The 24,785-nt window shown below is 43.6% G+C and overlaps 1 protein-coding gene across 1 annotated transcript in view; it reads left to right on the top strand.

Annotated features, from left to right (window-relative positions):
• LOC126267204 (uncharacterized) overlaps nucleotides 1-15,990 on the top strand; it is a 40,845-nt gene extending 24,855 nt beyond the window's left edge. The window contains exon 2 of the mRNA XM_049972175.1: nucleotides 13,095-15,990. Coding sequence (XP_049828132.1) covers nucleotides 13,095-13,397 — 303 coding nt within the window. The 3' untranslated portion in view covers nucleotides 13,398-15,990. The remainder of the gene's footprint in view (nucleotides 1-13,094) is intronic.
• Nucleotides 15,991-24,785: the final 8,795 nt, after the last annotated feature.

The following is a 24,785-nucleotide window of genomic DNA, read 5'->3' as shown; positions in this document are numbered from 1 at the left end:
TCACAGCAGCGTGCGCAAACTGTAGCGTAGTTTACGGAAACAAAAACGCCGATTAGTGTGCAAAGAAATTATCGGAGATTGTGTGGATGTGATTCAACTTACGCGGAAACGATTAAGGATGGTATCGTGCCGAGCGAGGTGGTCCAGTGGTTAGCACATTGGACTCGCATTCGGGAGGACGACGGTTCAAACCCTCGTCCGGTCATCCTCATTTAGGTTTTCCTTCATTTCCCTAAATCATTTCACGCAAATACCGGGATTGTTCCTTTGAAAGGGCTCGGCCGACTTCCTTCCAATCCTTCCCTAATCCGATGGAACCACTGATCTCACTGTTTGGTCCCCTCCCACAAATCAACCATCCAGCCAATGGTGTCATAAGCGTCTGACGGCTGGAAGTGTTCTGAAGCGATCTGGTGATGCACGTAGTAGTGTTTCGGAAGAGACGGTGGAGGACATCAGGACAAGAAGCTCTCAGAAGCACGAAGCACACGTAACTCAGTTCGGCAGGCATCCAGCCAACTTAATGTACCTCTTAAACATTTATACCAATGACCAGCCATTGACCCCAGGCCCAAGGAGATTCTTATATGCAGATGACCTAGTCCTTTCTACGCAGAGCTCATGCTTTGAAAGAGTGGAAAGAAACCTGACAACAGCACTTAGAACACTGTCAGGCTACTACAATCGGAACCAACTCAGACCAAACCCTTCGAAGACACAAGTGTGTGCCTTTCATTTAAGGAACAGGGAAGCTAATCGTGAGCTACATATTGGATGGTCAGGCATCCAACTCCAGCATCATCACGCACCTAAATACTTGGGAGTCACCCTCGATAGAACTCTGACATTAAAAACTCACTGCAAGAACACCAAAATGAAAATCTCCGCTCGAAACAACCCAATTCTCAAACTAGCGGGGACACAGTGGGGATCACATCCACAAACTATTCGCTGTTCTGCAATGGCACTGAATATGCTTCTCCAGTCTGGTACAGGTCATCTCATGCCAGACAAGTAGACATTGCTCTCAGCGAAACCTTCAGGATGATCACAGGTTGCTTAAGACCTGCCCCAACCGATAAGCTCTACTGCGTGGCTGGAATAGCGCCACCTTGGGTACTCAGAACAGTGGCTTCCAACAAGAAGAGACTGAAAGTGGAACAGGTCAGTGCCCATCCACTGCATGGACATAATCCACCAGAGCAACGGCTGAGATCGCGAAAGACCTTCCTGAGAACATCCGAGAAGCTCACCATTTCACCAGAGAAGGCAAGGCTGGAGTTATGGAAAAAGTCGACGCCTCACCTGCAGACGCCAGAAGCTGAAGAACTGCCACCTGGACACAACGAGAGCTGTCTGCTGTGGAAATCTTTAAGCAGATTACCATCAGAAGTTGGACGATCCAGAGACAACCTGAAGAGATGGGGCTTCATAAAAGAAGATACGTCCTGTCATTGTGGACAAAGACAAACCACAAGCCACATGCTACATTGCCTTTTGTGCCCTACATCCTGCACGAAGATTCATCAGTTGCAAGCCACTCCAAGCGCCCTGGAGCTTGCAAAGTACTGGGCACATGTAGTATATATACAGGGTGTTTCAAAAAGGTACGGCTAAACTTTTAGGAAACATTGCTCACACACAAAGAAAGAAAATATGCTATGTGGACATGTGTCCGGAAACGCTTACTTTCCATTTTATTGCTTCTCTTCAAATCACATTAATCATGGAATGGAAACACACAGCAACAGAACGTACCAGCGTGACTTCAAACACTATGTTACAGGAAATGCTCAAAATGTCCTCCGTTAGCGAGGATACATGCATAAACCCTCCGTCGCATGGAATCCCCGATGCACTGATGCAGCCCTGGAGAATGGAGTATTGTATCACAGCCGTCCACAATACGAGCACGAAGAGTCTCTACATTTGGTACCGGGGTTGCGTAGAAAAGAACTTTCAAATGCCCCCATAAATGAAAGTCAAAAGGGTTGAGGTCAGGAGAGCGTGGAGGCCACAGAATTGGTCCGCCTCTACCAATCCATCGGTCATCGAATCTGTTGTTGAGAAGCGTGCGAACACTTCGACTGAAATGTGCAGGAGCTCCATCGTGCATGAAAAAAAAAAAAAAAAAAAAAAAAAAAAAAAAAAAAAAAAAAAAAAGTTCAAATGGCTCTGAGCACTATGCGACTTAACTTCTGATGTCATCTGTCGCCTAGAACTTAGAACTAATGAAACCTAACTAACCTGCGGACATCACACACATCCATGCCCGAGGCAGGATTCGAACATGCGACTGTAGCGGTCTGTCGGTTGCAGCCTGTAGCGCCTAGAACCGCATGCCCACTCCGGCCGGCCATGTTCCAGCAGCACAGGTAGAATATCCCGTATGAAACAATGATAATGTGCTCTATTGAGCGTAGGTGGACGAAGCTAAAATGAGCTCTGACATGGAAATTAAGCATTTCCGGACACATGTCCACATAACATCTTTTCTTTATTTCTGTGTGAGGAATGTTTCCTGAAAGTTTGGCCGTACGTTTTTGTAGCACCCTGTATGCTGTAAATTTGTATGTTTCTGACTCGAGAATAAATAAATAAACACTTCATCGCTCGTAGTACACTAACGTCTTCTTTTGTACTTTTACATAGTACAAATTCCGCAACATCTGATGCCGAATGGTGAACAATGGCTCCAAAAATCTGCTACGGACATGCTACTGCTGATCGAAATTAATGTCTGCTACTTGGAAAGATGTTTCTTCCCAGATGAGGCAAACTTCCATGAACCAAGAACGTTTAACTCGCTTCGTGCTACAAATGGTTCACATGTAGAGGTATTCTGATGATTAGCAAATAGATTCTTTGAGAAGCTCTAGAATGTGGTGCAACTTCATTACCATACCTAGTGTAGCAGTTTTCGCTGAGCCTTTGAAATGTGTGTGTGTCTATGGGGGAAGGGGGGGGAGGAGGTGTTTTAAAGGGGCACCCAGTAATGTGTAAGTTATTTCTTGAAGTATGAACTCCACGACACCTCCTCTCCCCCCCTTCCCCGCCCCCCACCTCTTGGATCCCCGCCTGCTGACGATGGCCTCGTGGTGAACGGGACTTGAAACCCTAACCAGGGTGCTGGGTTTGCAGTTAGCACCAGCGTTCAACTTGGGCCTGTCAGCGTTGCGCAGTGCGGACCAGAGCCCAGCGCTGACCTCGGTCCACTGTGGACCACCGGCGGCCGTGCTGGACGCGCCGGCACGCGGCTGCCGGTGGGGTGACTCACTAATTGGGCGGTCGGTGACCCCAGCCGGCCAGACGGCATTCCTGGGGCTGCGGCGTCTCTCGGCTGCCGTAATGAGGCGGCCACTCCCTAATTGGGGCGCCCGGCCTCGTCTGCATACGCTCTCACACCTCCCGCGGCCGCCCTAATGGACGTGCGGCCGCCAGCCCTAAAAATGTCACTCCCCGCGTTCCTGTCACCACTGGACGAGGGCCGGCCAGCGCGATGTGTGCCTAGGAGGCACGGGTGGGCAAGTTACGCTGCAACACGAGGTGCACAGACAACGCCGTTCCTATACCTCCGTCCGTCGCGCACGTCTCGTACTGTTGGTTGACGTATTAGCAGTGGTTTTAACGTTACCACACAGTAAGTGATTGGGGCGGAACACGGTTTACGCTCGCAAGTTGTGATTCTCAGACGCCTCTCACCGCCTTTTTCGCCCAGTTCTTCACTTCGTTTTTCACCTCCACTTCGTCGCAAAAATGTTTTCCAAGAAGGTGTTCCTTTAATTTAGTGAACAGTTGATAGTCACTCGGTGCGAGATAGGGGCTGTGAGAGGCGTGGCTTCAAACATCCCTACCAAACGAAGTCAACAACTCTTGTGGTGCATGAGCAGTGCGTTGTCATGAAGGAGTACACTCTCCCGTTGTCAGCATCCCGCGACGTTTGTTTTGTACGGCTCTGCAAAGTTTCTTCATTGACTCACAATATCTTGCAGCATTTATTGTTTCACCTCTTTCCAAAAAATCAACGAGCAGAACTCCTTTTCTGTCCCAAGACACTCTCACCATGATTTTCCTCGCCGTCTGCTGAGTACTGAATATTTTGCCTGAAGGAGAATGAGTATGGAGCTACTGCATTGATTTTCATTTGCTCTCTGAACTTTGGTGATATGACCAACTATAGAGTTGAGAAAAACCTCACCTTCAGTCTCAAGATGGTCAAGTAATCCTCGAGCGCACTGATTCTGTTCATTTTGTGTGCTTTGGTAAGCGTCCTGTGCACGCATCGCACACACAATTTTAATCATTCATGGTAGTGGCTGTTTGTTCTATATCGTGTCTCCCTACCACTTTCGCGCAACGACGCTCTGAGCGTGTTTTTTAGGGAATTGACTAGTTTGAACCTGGGACCTATTGCTGGTAAGGAGACGCCAGAGCACACATGACATGTAGAATTCAGAAGAGTTCAGTGAGACTAGCGATGATATAACCAAATACTGAATGATCTCAGCTCCACTGCACTCCCTGTAAAAGAATCTTGATACTAACTAAATTTAGTGGAAGGCGTTCAAGGCTTTCCTGTTTTTAGTTAGCTGGTAAAATAACGTCGAAAAAGCAGTTAAGTTTACCACTGGAAATTTTATTCTACTCACAAAACATCGTTTATATATTGCACTATTGATAAAAGGAAGTGTTTTAATACAGGATGGTAAAAACCAACTGCGTTCAACAAAAATGTGAACGAATATTTCCGGAATGGGTTTCCAAGTTATACAATGAATCGAAGGATGACCTATGCAATATCACATCTATAATCTAGGTTTAAGTTAAGTTTCACAAAAGAGAAAACTATCAAAATGGTCTAACTTGTTGTAAATTACAGTGGCTGATGTGGCTTCTCAATAATTATATAACAGAGAAATCATCGCGTTTCAGATTTTTACTTCAAGTGGCAAATGTGAACACCATGAGGTATAATTTACGATCGACACTAGTATTACGCAAAAAAAGGGGGTGTAACAGATGAGACTTCTGCAGTTCTGAGTGAAGCTTTATGCGCTGTTATGCGGCATCGCGTGCGTTCATTACCTCGTCGGTGTTCGTCAGGGGGCCGCGGCCGGCGGAGCTCCGCTCACCTCGCCGTCTCGGAAGCAACTCGTCACCTAACTTCTCCTTACTAGAATTTACCGAAGGTGGTTTAAAAAAACTATCGGGCTATGTTTTCATCTGACCAATCAGGGTCTCAATGTTAACCTTAAGCTCCGCCTACAAAAATTCTGTCTATCCAATGAGAAACGTTATACTTTTCGTGATGGGGCAATGTTTTTTAAAGTTTGCAACGTAACAGAGACGCGAAAAAGTCTCACGCTAAAACCTGCAGCTGGTGTGGTCCTTTTAGCGTTATCGTAAGATCTATACTGTTCTTCCGGAGGGCTCTATTTTTTAACATGGGCTGGGGGGTGGTCCTTGATGTAACAGAGACGTGAAAAAGTCTCACGCTAAAACGTGCGGGTGGTAGTCTTAGAGGTAGGCTGGCGACGTGGCTGTCCAGTCCGTCCCTTATCGTAGGGCCTTCTAGCTTAACACGGTTCTGCTCTCGGCTTCTGTTCTCGTTTCTCCCCTCGGAACTGCGTCCACCTCGCGGTGGGAAGGTATGACATGCATTTAGATATTCTAGTGTTAGTCTGTGGTATTCCATTTGCTCACTCGTTACTCGTATTACTTTGGTTAATTTAATGTCACGATTTATTCGGAGCTATGTGACATACTACTGGATTTTCTTATCGTGTCAGGGTTTTCATGGAAGGTGTTGGATTTGTCTGACACCTTACGCAATTTGCGGTAATTCAGTCGAGTCGTCACGATTTCATGAAAAACAATTCGTGAAATGTTTGGACCAACTGCATGCAGGTCGTCAATTGTTGAACGGCGATCGGAGAGAAGATGTTCTTCAATTTTCTGCATCACATCGTCAGTCTCAACAGACGACCTTCCGCTTCTGTCTTCATCGTGAATTTCCGTCCTTTCATAATTTAAATTCCGTACACATTTCGTCACACGCTGCCTTGACATTAAGTCCTCTCCATAAATTGAAACAATTTCGCGCTGAATCGCAGCGGCGTTCACGCCGTTAGCATTTAGTAGGGAAATGCAATGCGCACTTTCCACTCGACGGGACTCGGAATGAGAACGCTCATTTCTGACAGTCTAAAAGCAAACTCCGCCCGAACAGGCCGTGAAGGTCCAACGGTACCGACCGGCCGCTGTGTCATCCTCAGCCCACACGGCAGTGGTACCAATATCCCCATGGACATTCCACGCTAAAGCTATATGCTTTGTAACCTTAGTTTCCGGATAACTCACACTGCGTGGTGTGCAATCGCCAGTCACGGAATAATCGGAGCGATATTCATTGATGGCACAGTGACTACCGAACGGTACGCGAAGGGTTTGGAAGACGATTTCACTCCCTTATCCAAAGTAACCCCGATTTCGACAAGATGTGGTTCACGCAAGACGGAGTTCGACCTTATCGAAGCAAGAGAGTGCTGTCCTGGTGGAGCACTTTGGGGACCGCATTCTGGCTCTGGGGTACCCAGAGGCCACTGGCATGGGACTCGACTGACCACCATATTCTCCGGATCTGAACATAAGCGACTCCTTTTGTAGGGCTATATTAAACACGAGGTGTACAGCAATAACCCCAAAACCATTACTCAGCTAAAAACAGCCATTCAGCAGATCATCGACACCATCGATCTTCCGACACTTCAGCGGGTCATGCTGAATCTCGCTATCGTCTCCGCCACATCATCGCGAATGACGACAGGCGTATCGAACATGTCATAACATAAATCCGAATATCTGTAGTGACGTTTATGTGTTGAATAAAGTGTGTGCACGCCGTAGTTTGTAACTGATTTATGTTTTTTTCATATATTTCAATAACTGTCACCATCTAAAACCTATACCACCGACTGATATAGAAATTAAGCAAAGATGAAAGTGAATCAATTATTAAATCGATAAAGATTAAAGTCTAGGATAAGCGAGACGAAATATCACGTGCGTTATGAAGACTGGATGCACCACGTATTACTACTGTATTCTGCCACCTGCGCAATGTGTCTCTCAGGAGTTGTCGGTTCTTGACAGATCTGAAATGCTGCTTAGTGAAACTACTTTAGAAAAAAGGGGGGAGAGATAATTTAAACAATTAATAGTGAATTTATTTACAACACACTTTTTCGAATTTTTTTGTTTTGTTTTTGAGAAAGCATAGAATGAGAGTGTAATGTAAAATAGGACCACATACAATTTGTTGGCGGCGCGGGTTTAGCCGAGCGGTCTGGGGCACTGCAGTCAAAGACTGTGCGGCTGGTCCCGGCGGAGGTCCAAGTCCTCCCTCAGGCATGGGTGTGTGTGTGTTTGTCCTTAGGATAATTTAGGTTAAGTAGTGTATAAGTTTAGGGAGCGATGGCTTTAGCTGTTAAGTCTCTTAAGATTTCACACACATTTGAACATTTTTGAACAATTTGTTACCAGGTTCCTTGTGCCGCCACAGGGAAGGAGTATCCACAGGAAAAGCAATTTATGTTTTCGTTGCAAGGCTCTCGAAGGGCTAAGTGATAGGTTGAGGACAGTAGGTATTTTCTTTCATGTAACAAAAGCATTTTATTAGGTGGACAACGCAGCTCGTTGGGGAAGTTGGGACATTATGGGGTTAGTGAAGAACTCAACAACGCAGTAGGAAGCAGAATAAATATGAGTTGACTGGGGTCAAATAACGTTGGAGGTTCCACAGGGTTTTGGGTTGGGCACGACGAAGGAATTAACCGATTCGGACGGAAATCGGTAGATGCAATATACATGTACAGACAAACAAATGTTTACAATTTAATAAAATCTGCATGATTTATTCAAGAGAAAGAAATTCACAAGTTGACCAAGTCAGTAACGTGTTGGGCTACTACTCGCTATTTTGCAAGCAGTTTTAGGCTCGGCATTGATTGGTAGAGTTGGTGGATGTCGTTCTGAGCGATATCGTGCCAAATACGTCCGATTGGCGGTTAGGTAGTCGGAACACCAAATTGCCTGGAGGGCCCTGCCCATAATGTTCCAGACATTCTCAATTGGGCGATCTTGTTGGCCGAGGTAGGATTTCTCAAGTTCGAAGAGAAGCAGTAGAAAGTCCCCGCTCAACGTGATTCCTGACCGAAGACATATCTGTAGACGCCCCGGACAGCGGTGAAATACCAGCATGACTGTCGCCCGCCATATGGCTCGATAACCAGGGGTAACGGTCTGCGGTGCCACTTCATTTCATAACAGGACCCCTTGGGTTGTTATCCACGACAGTCTTAGAACAAAGCGGTACGTGGACGATATTCTGCTCCCCGTTTCGTTGTCCTTCATGGCAAGCCATCGTGGGCTTACATTTCAGCAAGATATTGGCCGCCCCCACACAACGAGAGCTCCTACTGCTTTTCTTCGTTCTCGCCAAACCCTACCTTGGCCAGCAAGGTGGCAGGATTCCTCCCCTGTTGAGAACGTTTGGAGCATTGCCTGTATCAATATAATTATGACTCTACTTGCCGACTGTGAACAGGAACTGATTATTATGTATTTTGCACTATTATGGTGGATCACTAACAGTTTTTATTTCAGAGAGATCTATTGTGTTGAACACTGACATTCCCAACGATAACTCATTCACAACTGACCATACAATTTTAATTTGGCTCATAGCTCTTTCTGTTATCCTGGTGTAATGCGTTACTTTAGTCTCTTTTGTGACATTCTTCAGTCCTTTGTGGGTTTTTTTTGTGGTGATGTTCTGTAGTTGGGCTGTGAATGTCCTTCATATTACGATATAGATCCCGTTTTCTCCTGTATGGCGTCTAATGCCATTAGTTATCTAAACTGGTGGATTAGTATTGCGTACCTGCTTTCAATTTTTAAGCGGTAATCTCCCACCTTCTTCCTGTTTTCATCTATTGTCCACATTACTCTTTTATGAAGATTTGAGAGGATCGAAGATTACAATAAACTTTCTAGTTTACTTAGCTTGTCATATAGAGTTGGCTCCAGTTCTTCTTGTCTAGGGGTTTGATCCTTGAAGCCGAAAATGTCACATTTTAGGTCCTCACTGTTAGATTGATCTAAATAAATTTGAAGATGGTTGTTGCAGAATTTTTGTTTTTACGTAAATCTGTTTTCTCACATTTTAGTGTATCATACAAACGTTTGATTTTTCACATTAACAAAGCCGAAATTACACTGATCGAACAAAATACAAAAATACGTCCGATCACATCAGAGGCATGCTTACGACTCTCACACTCTGTAGCCATAACCGTATTTCAAAGGGTTTACAGTTTTTCTTAACAAATGAATTTCTACGAGTTTCTGTTACTTTCGATTATTATTTCATAAATGAATTCAGAAATAAACATAACAACCAGTACAAATGGTTCAAATGGGTCTGAGCACATAACAGCTGAGGTCATCAGTCCTCTAGAATTTAGAACTACTTAAACCTAACTAACCTAAGGTCATCACACACATCCATGCCCGAGGCAGGAGATTCGAACCTGCGACCATAGCAGTCGCGCGGTTCCGGACTGAAGCGCCTAGAACCGCTCGGCAACCAGTACAGTATTGCGTAATTTATAATAGTGCCAATAGTTCGTAATTTCAAATGTTTCTAAAAAAATAATTATAACTGTAAAATCAGACTAGTACTTATCGATTACAACATCGAGACTAAAACATTTTATAAAGTAAAAAGGCAAGAGAACCGTGTGTACAAACGCCACCGCGTGGCTCCGACGACGATTTGCAATAACGCCCAGAACAGCAAGCTAGATTTCGCCATCTTGGGCGTTTTCTATATTAAATAAAAGGGGAATGCTACTATTATTCTGCCCCCTCTAACCGATGGTCCTCTTCATACACAAAACTTCGGTAGTGTCTGTGGACTTGGGAAAATTAATTTAGTGGCATTAATTAATTATTCGACTGGTCGGAGTTAGGTATCACTTTGCTTTGGTAGTGCCGGCACGGTAGCTCAGCGTGTTCGGTCAGAGTGCTAGTTCGCCTCTGCAATAAAAAAACTGAGTGACGGATGTCATGTCACGTCCGCAACGACCGAACACAACGATCAACAACGAAAAAAAAGTAACTAACTGCCGAACGATTCTACTTCCGCCAACGTACATTGCGTTTAAGGACCGCGAAGGTAAGATACGAGAAATTAGGGCTTATGCGGAGGCATATATACAGTCGTTTTACCATCGCCCTATTTGCCAGTGGAACACGAAAGCAAATTGCAAGTAGTTCTACAGGATGCCCTCCGCCACGCACCGTACGGTGGCTTGCGGAGTACCTATGTGCAATGTAGACATAGATGTATAATGCTGGCCCATGAAATTTTTCCGTTCCTAACGTTTCGTCCAGAGCTCCCCTCGACATCTTCAGAGGTGCTTCCGGTTCTACTGAGTCGTGCCGACGGACGGGTCAGTCGTACTGTGACAAAATTTGCACGGTAGAAGTTTACACGTGATCGGCAGTGATAACATTGTTCAGTGACTTCGAATGTGGACTGGTCATCCGTCAAGGCAGAATTACTGAAACAAGCTGCCTCTATACCCATCCACAATTGCGAAAGTGTAACTGGTGCAAGATTTAGTGCGCGAATTGTGCTCTCAATTGTGCCCCATAAATGTTCGATGAGATTCACGTCGGGAGATCTGCGTGGCCAAACCATTCGCTTTAACCGTCCAGAGTACCCTTCAAACCAATCACTAATAAGTGCGGGCCGGTGACACGGCACATTGTCGTCCATAAAATGTCCGTTGTTGTTTGAGAACATGAAGTCCATGAATATCTGTAAATGGTCTGCAAGTAGCCAACATCACTGAGGACCCAGTCCATTTAATGTAAAACACAGCCTACACGATTATCGAGCCACCAGCAGGTTACACAGTGCCTTGTTGACAACCTGGGTCTACCCTGCACTCGAACCGTACCATCAGCTCTTACCAACTGACATTGGAGCTCATCTGAGCAGACCAGACCTCGGTTTTCCAGGCGTCTAGGGTCCAAGTGATATGTTTACGAGCCCAGGAGAGAGGCTGTTGGCGATGTTGCGCTATTAGCAAACGCACTCGCGTCGGTCGTCTGCTGTCATAACCCATTAACGCCAAATTTCGTCTCATTGTCCTAATGTGTACGTTTATCGTACGTCCCACATGGCTTTCTGTGGTTATTTCATGCGGTGTTGTTTGTGTGTTAGCATTGACAACTCTACGCTAAGGTCGCTGCTCTCGGTCGTTAACAGAACTGCGCTGTCTGTCGTCAGAGCTAATGCCGGGAAATTGGTACTGTTGACACTGCGGACCTCGCCATATTGAATTCCAGCTCCAACTACTACTTCGCGTTTAAAGTCTGTTAATTCCCGCCGTTGAGCCATAATCTCGTCAAAAACATTTGCATATGAACCACTTGAGTGCAAATGACAGCTCCATCAATGCACTTCCACTGTATACCTTGTGAATGCGATACTGCATATCGCTGTTCCTGCTAGAGTTTGTCCACTACTGGCCATTAAAATTGCAACACCACGAAGATGACGTGATTCAGACGCGAAATTTAACCAACAGGAAGAAGATGGTGTGATATGCAAATTATTAGCTTTTCTGAGCATTCACACTAGGTTGGCACCGGTGGCGACACCTACAACGTGCTGACATGAGGAAAGTTTCCAACCGATTTCTCCTACACAAACAGCAGTTGACCGGCGTTGCCTGGTGAAACGTTGGCGTTATGCCTCGTGTAAGGAGGAGAAATGTGTACGTACCATGACGTATCCGACTTTGATAAAGGTCGAATTGTAGCCTATCGCGATTGCGGTTTATCGTATCGCGACACTGCTGCTCGTGTTGGTCGAGATCCAATGACTGTTAGCGGAATATGGAATACGTGGGTTCAGGAGGTTAATAAGGAACGCCGTGCTGGATCCCAATGGCCTCGTATCACTACCAGTCGAGATGACAGGCATCTTATCCGCATGGCTGTAACGGATCGTGCAGCCGCTTCTCGATCCCTGCGTCAACAGATGGGTGCGTTTGCAAGACAACAACCATCTGCACGAACAGTTCGACGACGTTTGCTGCAGCATGGACTATCAGCTCGGAGACCATGGCTGCGGTTACCCCTGACGGTGCATCACAGACAGGAGCGCCTGCGATGGTGTACTCAACGACGAGCCTGGCTGCAGGAATGGCAAAACGTCATTTTTTCGGATGAATCCAGGTTCTGTTCACAGCATCATCATGGTCGCATCCGTGTTTAGCGACATCGCGGTGAACGCACATTGGAAGCGTGTATTCGTAATCGCCATACTGGCGTATCACTCGGCGTGATGGTATGGGGTGCCATTGGTTACAAGTCTCGGTCACCTGTCGTTCGCATTGACGGCATTTTGAACAGTGGACGTTACATTTCAGATGCGTTACGACCCTTGGCTCTACCCTTCATTCGGCCCTGCGAAACCCTACATTTGAGCAGGATAATGCACGACCGCATGTTGCAGGTCCTGTGCGGGCCTTTCTCGATACAGAAAATGTTCGACTGCTACCTTGGCCAGCACATTCTCCAGATCTCTCACCAATTGAAAACGTCTGGTCAATGGTGGCCGATCAACTGGCTCGTCACAATACGCCAGTCACTACTCTTGGTGAAGTGTGTTGTCGTGTTGAAGCTGCATGGGCAGCTGTACCTCTACACACCATCCAAGCTCTGTTTGACTCAATGCCCAGGCGTATCAAGGCCGTTATTACGGCCAGAGGTGGTTGTTATGGGTACTGATTTCTTAGGATTTATGCACCCAAATTGCGTGAAACTGTAATCACATGTCACCTCTAGTATGATGTATTTGTCTAATGAATAACCGTTTATCATCTGCAGTTCATCTTTTGTAGCAATTTTAATGACCAGTAGTGTATAATGCTTTCATATTCTCTTTGCGAGTAATATCGTAAATCCGCTTATGCTTCCTCTACGGAGAGTGCTGACCGGCTGTCGCTGCGTTGCAGATGAGAGCGACAGCGCTAGTGGTGGTGGCCGCCGTGGCGGCGGTGGTGGTGGCTGTGGCGAGCGGCTACGACCCGGAGGACGAGTCGCTGGCGACGGTGCTGCCGCCGCGCGGCCAGTTCGAGGCGTTCTACGGGGGGCGCGCCTTCGGCGTGGAGGACGCGCCGTCGCGGCCGGCGCACGGCCACGCCTCCTACTACGCGGAGCGCAGCCCCGCGCTCGTCAACGCGCCCAACGCCGCCGCCTACGGCTTCCGCTTCGACGGCGGCCGGCGCTTCAACTACGACCGCCGCCGGCGCCGCTAGTCGCACTCACCGGTTCGGGCCAGCGGCTCGCCCTACTCCGCCTCGTCTCGGGTTCTCGTGTACTTTCAAGACCTCGACTCGCGAGACAGGTTTCTGCCGGTGACTGGGACAGAAACTACAGTGGTGTACAGGCGAGTGCGTTTGCATTTCCCAGAGTGTGGCACAGAAACTTGGCAGTGCCGTCACTTTGTTCTCTGCCTTGCGTCACTCAACTGTTCTCTTTCATGGCAGTTGGCAGCCCTGGTCCAGGCCCATCGTGGGCGGTGCAGCTTCAGCTTCTGAGGCCTTTCTCATGAAACTGATGTACACGGGACGCCATTGCTGCAGTGGTAAAGACTTGTCAGATGACCTATATTTTTCAGAGGCCCTATACAACCAACAGGACAATTTTAAGGCCGAGATGTGGCTATGCTCTGTTAAGGTAGACAATTTTGTAGCTTTAGGCTGTAACTCATTATTTCAGTGACGTCATGGGACTGATATTTCCAAAACACTTGCCACCCACTCTGTGCTGACTCGAACAGGATGACAGTGTAAGAATCATCTGAAAATGACAGTTGTCATTTGTCTCTGATTAATATAAAACAAAAGATACATGTATCGCGATTTACAGGGTGAACCAAAAAGATGTTGACATTAAATGGGTGTTCAATCATGTGAAATTACGAGGCAGGGATTTGAAATGTTCAAAAGTGTGTGATATCTTATGGGAATTAACTTCTAAGGTCCTCAGTCCATAAGCTTACACACTACTTAACCTAAATTATCTTAATGACAAACACACACACCCGAGCCCGAAGGAGGACTCGAACCTCCGTAGGGACCAGCTGCACGACAGCGGTTTGATTACAGAGTTTCAATTTGCCACCCATCTCGTTCAGTGCACTAGTAGCGGCGGCCCATTGTTGACTATGAGGCCCACTGGACCATCTGTGCAGGAATAGAAGGACCTCACTGTTGGAGTGCTTCAGACCGTCTGCGTTGCAAGATTGGATGGCGTAGACCCGATCCTTGACCATGCCCCACAGCCACAAATGGCATGGCGTCAGGTCGGATGAACGTGCTGGCGAGTGGAAAGGATCACCTCTAGCAATCCAACATTTACCGAACGTGTTGTTCAGGTAACCCCTACCCATATGACTGTAATGGGCATAGGTGCCGTCTTGGTGAAAGTACCCTCGCTGGAGGATGGAAAGTGGCGCGTTCTCCTCCATGAACGTGTTAAACATGACAAGTTAATTCTCTCCCCTGATTGTCTGTTCTTCAAAAAAGGATCCAGTCACTCCACAGCAAACGTTCACCCTGGGAGAATCCCGCACGGGCTTTCGAACTTCCAGGTGGTGCTCGGTCGCCCAGATGACACAGTTATGCTTGTTCACACGATCACTCATGAGGAATGTTGCTTTGTCAGAAAACATGAACAGAATGTCACGCTCCAAGTGTACCATTTCCAAGATAATTTCCGCAGCAATCACCCGTAATTGCTTGCCCGCATTTGTGAGTTGATGCACAATCTGCAAGTGGTTTGGCTCCATTCCTAAATCGTAATTCAAAATTCTAAGTACTGACCTTTCAGAAACGTTAGCTTCTAGAGAAAGTCTCCTCGAGGACTTGGTTGGGCTGTTATCATTGGTCCCTGGATGAGGATAATCAGTTCGGACAGATCTGTTGCTACCGCTGTCTTGAGCAGACGCCAAACTTCTTGTAGATCCTACTACCTGTCAGGCGCGATGGCCATTCCACCCGATCCAGGCCTTGAAATTTTTTTGCATGATGCTTGAGGACTGAAAACCTCCAGCCAGGCAATTATCTTCCTTCGTTCATCAATGGAATATCGGGACGCCGTGGTTTAATCAGGGGAAAAACATAAAAAGAACACCCATTTAATGTTTACATCTTTTTGCCTCACTGTATTTTCATGTAGAACTGAACTGAATTTACTACCTATTAGTAGACTAAAACCCTTTGCCAGACTGATATTGAGGCTGGGTCATTATCTTAGAGGGAACTGAAATCATGCATTATTTGTGTGAATTCATGAACTGTGTCTTGTTTACTTTTGACACCAACAATAGAAGAATTTTCATAATCTTCGAGTTTTGATTCTTTAATTTTGCAGATTGTTTTCAGAGTTCAAACAGCACATGGCAATATCTTAGAATAAAATGAAAAAGTTCTTAGAGTAAAGCTTCTAGTTTATTATTCGAAAATCGTGTCCTTTCCCATTTTGTCGAAAACCAGTGTCTCCACTTTTTTGTGTAGCCACTGTAATTTCGCAACTTAACACTACAACTGCTATTTTCTATTTCTGTCGGCTCATTTGTCTTTGTAAATGGCTTAAGCTTCCCTGATGTTTGGTTTTCATTTATTTTGTGTCTATCTGTATGTCTGTCTGTATGTGTGTGTCACAATGAAATTTGTGACCGAAATTTCTATGACATAGATAAAAGCCTAAATCTGCCTGTGTTATTATTTCTATATGCCTTGGTTTTCTAAGTGTTTTTCGCAACAGGCAGAGGTCTTGGTTTGAGTTCTGCAGTTCAGTACAAAATTATATTTTTCTATGGAAATAAATTTGTTGATAAAGTTTGAATTGCGTTTCTAGCTCTCGATGGAACCTATGTTACAAACTTCAGCACTTAGTTGGAAATGTTTGAAATTGGCTTCACACTGGTTTCTAAACAGGAGCAAAAATATTTATTTAACATATCATGCCCTTAAGCTTATAAATTCTCTGTACACCTGAAATATTTGTAAATTCTTCAAATTAATAGATATCTGCATTGATTGTTGTATCAATGATTGATGTAACTATTTCTCAAAACTATTTAGGACTTGAAGCTGATTCTATTAAAAACTAGGTGAGTGTTTGGGTACTGCACCTTCGTTAAACATATTTGGGTACTGAACCTGCATTCAGCAACATTACTATGACTCAGAGAGCAGCCACTTGAAAACATTCCTTTATTTTCTGGATGGTATTTATACACCTGTAGACATTGAAACCTACTTTCTGAAACATAGGGTAAATATTCTTCTGTTGTTGTGAGCCAGTTTTGGGATTATAATGTATCACGAGAGGAAATATATTAGCATGTTGGTTATAACAGGTTCAGTAAGTGTGAAGATTTTATCAATCACAAGCAGTCTGCCTTTAGTTGGAGAATTTAAACAGGTCAATAACATTTAATGAGTATGATTCTCTCCAATTCTTGTTTTGTGATGCACCTGTATTCATAAACCTACATGTCTTTCCAATTGTAGTTTGTGATACATCTGCATCACAATAGAATTTTTAGGTACAGTGTAATATGTAAGCTGTGAATGAGTGTGTCAGTTAAATGAAGCAGGTCTGGTATTGTTGTCTCATGCAACTATCTGTAATTTTAGAATACCAAATTACAATGTTTGCATAGCAGTTGACATATCGAATTTCCGTATGTATTTCTTCCAAGCCTGTATATTAATATACAGTGGTATGCTGTGCATTGGTAAATACTGAAGTAGATAGGTGAAATATATAGAAAAAATTTTCTGCATGCTAAGCGACTGATAACAGCTAAAGCAATAATACAAATTACAGTTGGCAGTAGGGTTTAGAGGTTTAGTTTAGAAATAAGACAATATAGCTCTACAAGAAAATTTTGTTTATTTCGAAATCACAGAATAGAAAGAGTCCCGGAACCTGTACAGAAAATTGGAATAGAGATAAACATAAACATCATTTCCGCTCTTTTTATTGCTCATGAAAACCACACATTGTATGTTGTAACACCATACACCGAGACCTTCAGAGGTAGTGGTCCAGATTTCTGCACACACCGGTAACCTTGGTTCAAATGGCTCTGAGCATTATGGGACTTAACTTCTGAGGTCATCAGTCCCGTAGAACTTAGAACTACTCAAGCCTAACTTACCTAAGGACATCACACACATCTATGCCCGAGGCAGGATTCAAACCTGCGACTGTAGCGGTCGCGCGGTTCCAGACTGTAGCGCCTAGAACCGCTCGGCCACCCCGGCCAGCCACCGGTACCTCTAATGCCCAGTAGCACGTCCTCTTGCATTGATGCATGCCTGTATTCATCATGGCATACTATCCATACGCTCATCAAGGCACTGCCAACCGCGGTAGCCGAGCGGATCTAGGCGCTTCACTCTGGAACCACGCGGCTGCTGCGGTCGCAAGTTCGAATCCTGCCTCGGGCATGGATGTATTTTATGTCCTTAGGTTTAAGTAGTTCTAAGTCTAGGGGACTGATGACCTCCAATGTTAAGGCCCATAGTGCTTAGAGCCATTTGAACCATTTCATCAAGGCACTGTTGGTCCAGATTATCCCACTCCTCAACAACGATTCGGCGTAGATCCCTCAGAGTGGGTGATGGGTCACGTCATCGATAAACAGCCCTTTTCAATCTATGTTCGATATGGTTCATGTTTGGAGAACATGCTGACCGCTCTAGTCGAGCGATGTCATTACTCTGAAGGAAGTCATTCATAAGATGTGCACGATGATACCAATCCTGAGCAGTCCATTCGGCATGTTGTTGGGTCAATAAGCACTGCGCTGCAAAGATGGACCTTGTCATGGACGTTGGGAGTGAGGTTGCGCATCATGCAGCCTATTGCGCACAGTTTGAGTCGTAATATGACGTCCTGTTACTGCGCAAAAAGCATTATTAAACATGGTGGCGTTGCTGTTAAGGTTCCTCCGAGCCATAATCCACAGCAATATTAGCCCTTGGGCGGCCTGCCTGAGGCATGTCATCTACAGTTCCTGTTTCTCTCTCTCCCTCCCCCATGTCGGAACAAAATCGCTTTGGTTCACTCCGAGACGCGTGGGCACTTCCCTTGTTGAGATCCCTTCCTTGCACAAAGTAACAATGCGGACGCGATCGAACCGCGGTATTGACTGGCTTGGCATGTTTGAACTACAGACAACACGAGCCGTGTATCTCCTTCTTGGTGGAATGACTGGAACTGATCGGCTGTCGGACCCCGTCCGTCTAATAGTCGCTGCTCATACACTGTTGTTTACATCTTTCTGTGGGTTTAGTGACATCTCTGAACAGTCAAAGGGACTGTGTCTGTCATACAATATCCACAGTCAACATCTGTCGTCAGTAGTTATGGGAACTGGGGTGATGCAAAACTTTTTTTGATATGTGTATATTTTACAAGAAAAAATAAGATTCGATGGAGTGTACATTCCAATCAACTATAGTGCAGTCTGCAAGGTTATGGAACAATACAAAAAATTAAAATTCATTATAACCTTTTTATACAGTAGTTTCTACATATACTTCAACATATAAAATAATTCATAAGATATTATAGCCAATTATTTCCAAACAAAAATTATTACAACATTTACTTACACTGAACATATTACCCTTTAGGTTTAGTATTACATAGCAGTCAAATTATGTAATACCATTATTAATTCCACACAATTCACAATCAACTGATTGGAAACCTATAACCCCTCAAGCTCTCCTAAAATTATATTTTATTCATAGCTAAACTTGCATTTGATTCTTTCTGAATATTTTTCTTATTTCTGGTGTGTATTCTTGAACTGAGCAGTTGGTTGAAAAACAATTTGATTCACAACAAATTTTATTAAAGAAGAAAGGATATTTTTGTCTTTATCCCCAAAAATAATTTTTATCACATGCCTTTGGAAACAGGAATGTTTTCTTGATATATTATCCTATGTTACTGTAGTATATGACATTATACAATAAAAAATAAGCACAACACACCAGCTTTTGTATGTTATCTATCTTGGGAACATCTGCATAGAAAACAGAGATTAGTTTTCGTTTTTCAGGAGTTTTGTGGTATATTCCTCTTGATTGATTTTATGATCATATGGTAATCCCAAGTATTAAATGCTGTCAGTGCCCTTCCATCTACACAATTGTATATTCTGTCAATATTCTCAGTTGAAATCCCTTACATATAGCACAAAATATGATTTTAAATTTAATGACAATGCATTAGTTACAAACAACTGATTAGCATCATTTTGTAAAATTTGAATGGTATTTGTCACACTCTTTGTATTATGTGAAAGAAATGTCTTACATGAAGAAACATAACCACCAACATGTCATTAAGGTACAAAAGGAAAACCAATGGCTCCAAGATGGAACCTTGGGGAAAATCTCTTGTGATTATTTCCTAATTAAATAGTGACTCATAGCTTATTTGATGAGTCTTTAGTACTGATACCTTTTCTTTGTTAGAACATGAAACCTTTTGAAACTTTACTTCTGACAAAACGATATCTTAATTTATTTACAAAATTTTATGACTTGTGCAGTTAAACACCTTTGAGTAATCACAGAAAATAATAGTAGAATGACATTTGTTACCAACTAAGTTAAGTTCATACTCACTATATGAACAAGGAACATTATCAGTAAAAAAATGTTCCCCAGAAATCCAAACTGTGATATGGGCAGCACATTATTTGCGGTCAGAAGGTTAAGAAGACACCTATGCATAGCATTTCCTAAAACTTTACACCATATTGGCAAAAGGAAACTAGAATGGAAACTGTGTACTATATATGTTTCCACTTTCTTGTACAGTAGCTTAACGTTAATGTAGTTGAGCCAATCAGAAAATGTTCCTTTGACAAATGACTGGTTACACATTCAGGCTAGGAAATTATTTGACAACATAATTGTTTATTGAACTTCGAAGATATTTGGTTAGAGCTATTACTTTTTCTTTAATTTTAAAAATTTGGTAGTAGTTGGTGAAGTAATTATCATATAGTGTTACTGAAGTTATTATCGAATACTAGTGTCAGATAACTAGATATATCAGAATTGAGTCACTGGTAGCAGTCTGCCAACAGGTAAACGATTATTTCAAGACTCCAGATCACTATCCACATAATACTGAAATGCAAGGAAACATACAATCACAAAACCAAAAATGAAGCACTTTTGGTGCTAAGATATACATAAAAGGTCCTCAAACATTTGATTATCAAAATAATTTCTTGCTTCTAATCATATAGTATGGGTAAATTTTTTGTATGATTAGGTGCATTTCTTTAAGATAATAGATAACATTATTACAATCCATTTTAATTAATGTACAAAATTTCTCATGAAGTATTGTGATTAGAACCAGAAAACTGGCTAAACTCTACTAAGTTGGTAATGGTACATCTGAGTGTGTACATGGGGAACAGGGAGAAGTGGGGACAGTTATGGTTGCAGAAATCATCTCCAAATTTGTTTGAAATGGAAACTGGACCCCCCACAGTAACACACCTCTCAATGGCAACAGCAATGTTTCGCAACAGTGGCATCTCACAAGATAATGCAAGCATGGTGTGCCTATGTTCTGGCAAACAGGATACTCTATGATGGTTCAGGATGCAGCTGGTCCTCATTTGAAAACCAGCCATCGCTATGTGAGTAAGTGGGAACAGACAAGCACTTCCCGTGTGGCACTTTTTATCAGCAAATTGCACTTTGTATACTCATCATGACTGTATCAAAAGGTTATCTAAACTAGCAACTGATGGGGACAGTGTCTTCATTGGTGGAAATTTAAAATTCACATTCCTCAAAAAGGGAAAAAGATTATGATTTAACTGTAATGGTATCTATAACTCAATGAAAAAAAGTTGTGATAGTAATTTAAGAACTTAAGAGAATGGTTCACCTCAACCACATTTACAACATTACTCATATTAAGAAAGATCACAGTGAAATGAAGAGTTTCAATGTTATTAACATAATAAACCAAAATAGTCTCATAGATAGTAGATTTTAATACACTTTAAATGATGGATTTATTAGATATGGGGAACAAGCTCAGACTGGGGAAGGAAAACAGCTGTGCTCTCTCAAAGAAACCTTCCCAACATTCGACTTAAGTGATTTAGTGACGTAAATCTGGTGAACTGTTAGTAATTTCAATCCAATGTTCTCTTGGATATGGGTCAGGTGAGCTACCATTGTACCACCTCACTCAGTACTGCAGTCCATTGGGTAGCTGCGTGCCACACACGTTTGTGTATTCTGTTGCCTGTGCCAAGGGCAGTTAGAGGGTACAGTGAGATTCGATGCTTTATCCAAACTGACAGCGTCACAGTTAAAAAGATTTTCCAAAATGTGTATCTTCATGGATTATTTGAAGAATGACGCCTCAAAATGATGATCTACAGCTAAATTTATTGGTTTCTCATATTTAGTTGAATGTTCAGTATTGCCCAGAATAGATTTGGTGGATTTCGAAAGGCGAGTACCACCGTAATGTTCAGTGCAACACGCTTCCACGGAGGCTGTGGTATGAGCACGATAATCTTCATCGAACTAGCAAGGTATTTTATAACCAGCCTTCCCCCAGCAGTAATCCAATCCTTATTGGCCCCAGAATGTCTGCAATTGTAGATGATCGGACGAAATTCACTTAAACTTGAATTTTGGTGATTTTGGCTGTCTTAGACGATAATATGTGAAGACAGAGTACGTCAGTTACAGATTTTGCTGGCTCAGTCTCTGTTGTATCAGATAGTTCCGTTCTGCCTGTGACTGATAGTGACCCATTAGCCCCTTCTTTGCCACGTGGAATATCCACTTTGGATGCTCGTACCAGATGTCATTGACTTCTGACTTTCTACATAACAGTATCCAGTTTGGACGTTTTTGCCACCTGTTAGGTTAGAAACATGGTCTAGCTGTCCCATGATACAGTAAAAACCATCTTCAGTCCACTTTTATCACACAGGATGAACTTTTAATCTAGTGATAAGAAAGATAGTAACGAAATTTGTGTGTGCAAGAAATTTTCTCCTTATATGTGTATGAAACTACAATTATTTTTATGAATGATAGAGTGCACTAAGAACGTTGTATAATGTTTTTGTATCTTGTTAATCAGACAAATAACTGATTGGTAAAGATATTGGTATGATTTGAAATAACTTTGAAAAAGTCACTGTAACTGAAGCATATTTGGAAAAAAATCGCAGAGTAAACGTTATATTTGTTAATGCAACTAAGATGTAAGGAAAAAACTTCCAAGTAACGTATGAAAAAGTGGAAATGAAGACAATCACAAGCATGAAAACTAAGAAATAAAAAAATCGACTAACACTCTGAATAAAATAAAGAGGCACTGAAGTAGACAGGCGGGACAGGAGAGACATCGTGTGGAGTTAGATAGTTTAATAAAGCGTCGGGAAGTTTCGTAAATAATTCAGTACTACCAGATGAGGCACTTTGTATCGTAGCTATTATTACTAACTTTTCATGAAAATTTAATAGTAGCAGAGACTACACTTATCAAAATGCTGATAAGTGAAAAATCTATGGGTGCAAATGTCTTTGCATTTGAATCCCTTGTTTACTCAAGTGGCAGCTTGTCCTTTCTGCATATATCCGCTGCATAACCTGATGTTTAAGTTATGTTCAGAACTCATATATTAGTGGCAAAATGATGTTAAGAAACACATATTACATCTAAAAGATTTTCATGTCGTAGTTCATACGAAGAAATCAAAAATTCACTGACATAATTTTCTGTGTCTCTAATACTCCGATGCAACAAGTTTACTTTAATCCCTTCTTTATCGTCACATGTTCTTATCTCGAAATATTCAGTTGTCTTTACTTCTTTCATACTGATCGCTGAAATCTGAGTTTACAACAAAAAAAAAAAAAGAAGAAGAAAGGCTCTGCCCTCACACCAGTGACTACAGGGATACACCAAAGAGCGGCAGTAACCTTGTTGTGTTACTCGGAGATTTAACATAATATAAAGTTCTCGACTCTCCAGTTGCGTTAGCTCATCGAAATAGAGACGTTTCCACGAGTGTCAATCAGCTCATCGTGTGACAAAGTGTTGAAATAACGTCTGAATTCTCATTGTGGAGACGATGCCACTGGACTTCCCGACCCCCTCCCCTTTCCCCCCTCCCCAGTGCCACAGGCCGGCTGAGAGCGCCGGGAAGGTCCGCATTCGAATCCCGTCACGGTCAGGTGGTCAGTCATGCTACACCTCGCGTGTCGCCTGGACCTCCTTCGGCTGGGAGTGCTCACGGCCTACTGGCGAGGGACTGAAGGAATTCGGCCATGTGTCGTTCCAAAGCGATCTCACCAGTTTTTTTTTTGTATTTTTTTTACGAAATTTGGGGAAACCGCGGAAAATATAAAGCTGAATGGGGACTGGCATACGAGTCCATTGTGTTGACCATTGCGCCACGGCCATTATGACTTCACAATAACATTGCTGACCGATCGCCGAGACAAGTATAACTACTGGGTAATCTCTCTGACCCGGGTCTACAGCTGGTGCTCTCGCGGTTGCGTTCTCGCTTCCCGGGCACGGGGTCCCGAGTTCGATTCCCGGCGGGGTCAGGGATTTTCACCTGCCTCGATATGACTGAGTGTTTGTTTGTCCTCATCATTTCATCATCATACAGGAAAGGGACGAATTTGGGATGAGCAAAGGTTGGGAAACTGTACGGGCGCTGATAACCACGCAGTTGAGCGCCCCACAAACCAAACATCATTACCATCACCTCTGACCAGGACTTGTCGACCAGTACTGCAGTGCCCCATTTGAACTGTTTTCTGTGTTTTCTCACTAGCGCGCCGCTGTGGCCGAGCGGTTCTAGGCGCTTCGGTCTGTATACGTGCGACAGCTACGGTCGCAGGTTCGAATTCTGTCTCGGGCATCGATATGTGTGGTGTCCTTAGGTTAGTTAGGTTTAAGTAGTTCTAAGTTCTAGGGGACTGATGAACTCAGATGTTAAGTCCCATAGCGCTCAGAGCCATTTTCTCACTCTGATAGAAAACGTGTGTATCATGTCGGCATATTATCCCCACGTCTATATTCTCTCGAACACACTGCCGAGCGTTACAAGGAGAGCGTTAGTTTTTTTCCAGTATTTTATCATTGCAAGCGACCTAGGAGGTTAATCAACTTACTATCTCTCATGCAACTGCTGCGCACCACGCAGTGTTAGGTAACACAGTCAAGTGGACCGGAATATTTTATGACTGTGTGCTAGATCTCAAGTACCTGTTTCCTCGAGGCGCTTACTTTCTTGTTGCTCCAACCACCAACTCAAGCCTGATCCCGAAAGTGTTTATTAATTAGCTGCATGTTGGTGGAGCACGTACATAATGAGGACCATAATATCTGATAAGGATCTAAGTATATTGTTCCAGTAAAAATAATTTATTTCCACACCTCCATGTCCTTTACAACTAATATAAATTGCATGAAGTGTATTCGAGGTTGCGAATATGGACAATCATCAGCTGTATAATGGAATGACAATAAACATTTATGCCTGACTGGGACTCGAACGTGGCTCTCCTGCTAACGCTAGCGGTCGCCTTAATATA

Source organism: Schistocerca gregaria, chromosome 4 (assembly GCF_023897955.1).
Source record: "Schistocerca gregaria isolate iqSchGreg1 chromosome 4, iqSchGreg1.2, whole genome shotgun sequence".
Classification (NCBI taxonomy): Eukaryota; Metazoa; Arthropoda; class Insecta; order Orthoptera; family Acrididae; genus Schistocerca; species Schistocerca gregaria.
The sequence above is the reverse complement of the archived record's forward strand: the minus strand, read 5'-3'. Positions and strand labels throughout refer to the sequence as shown.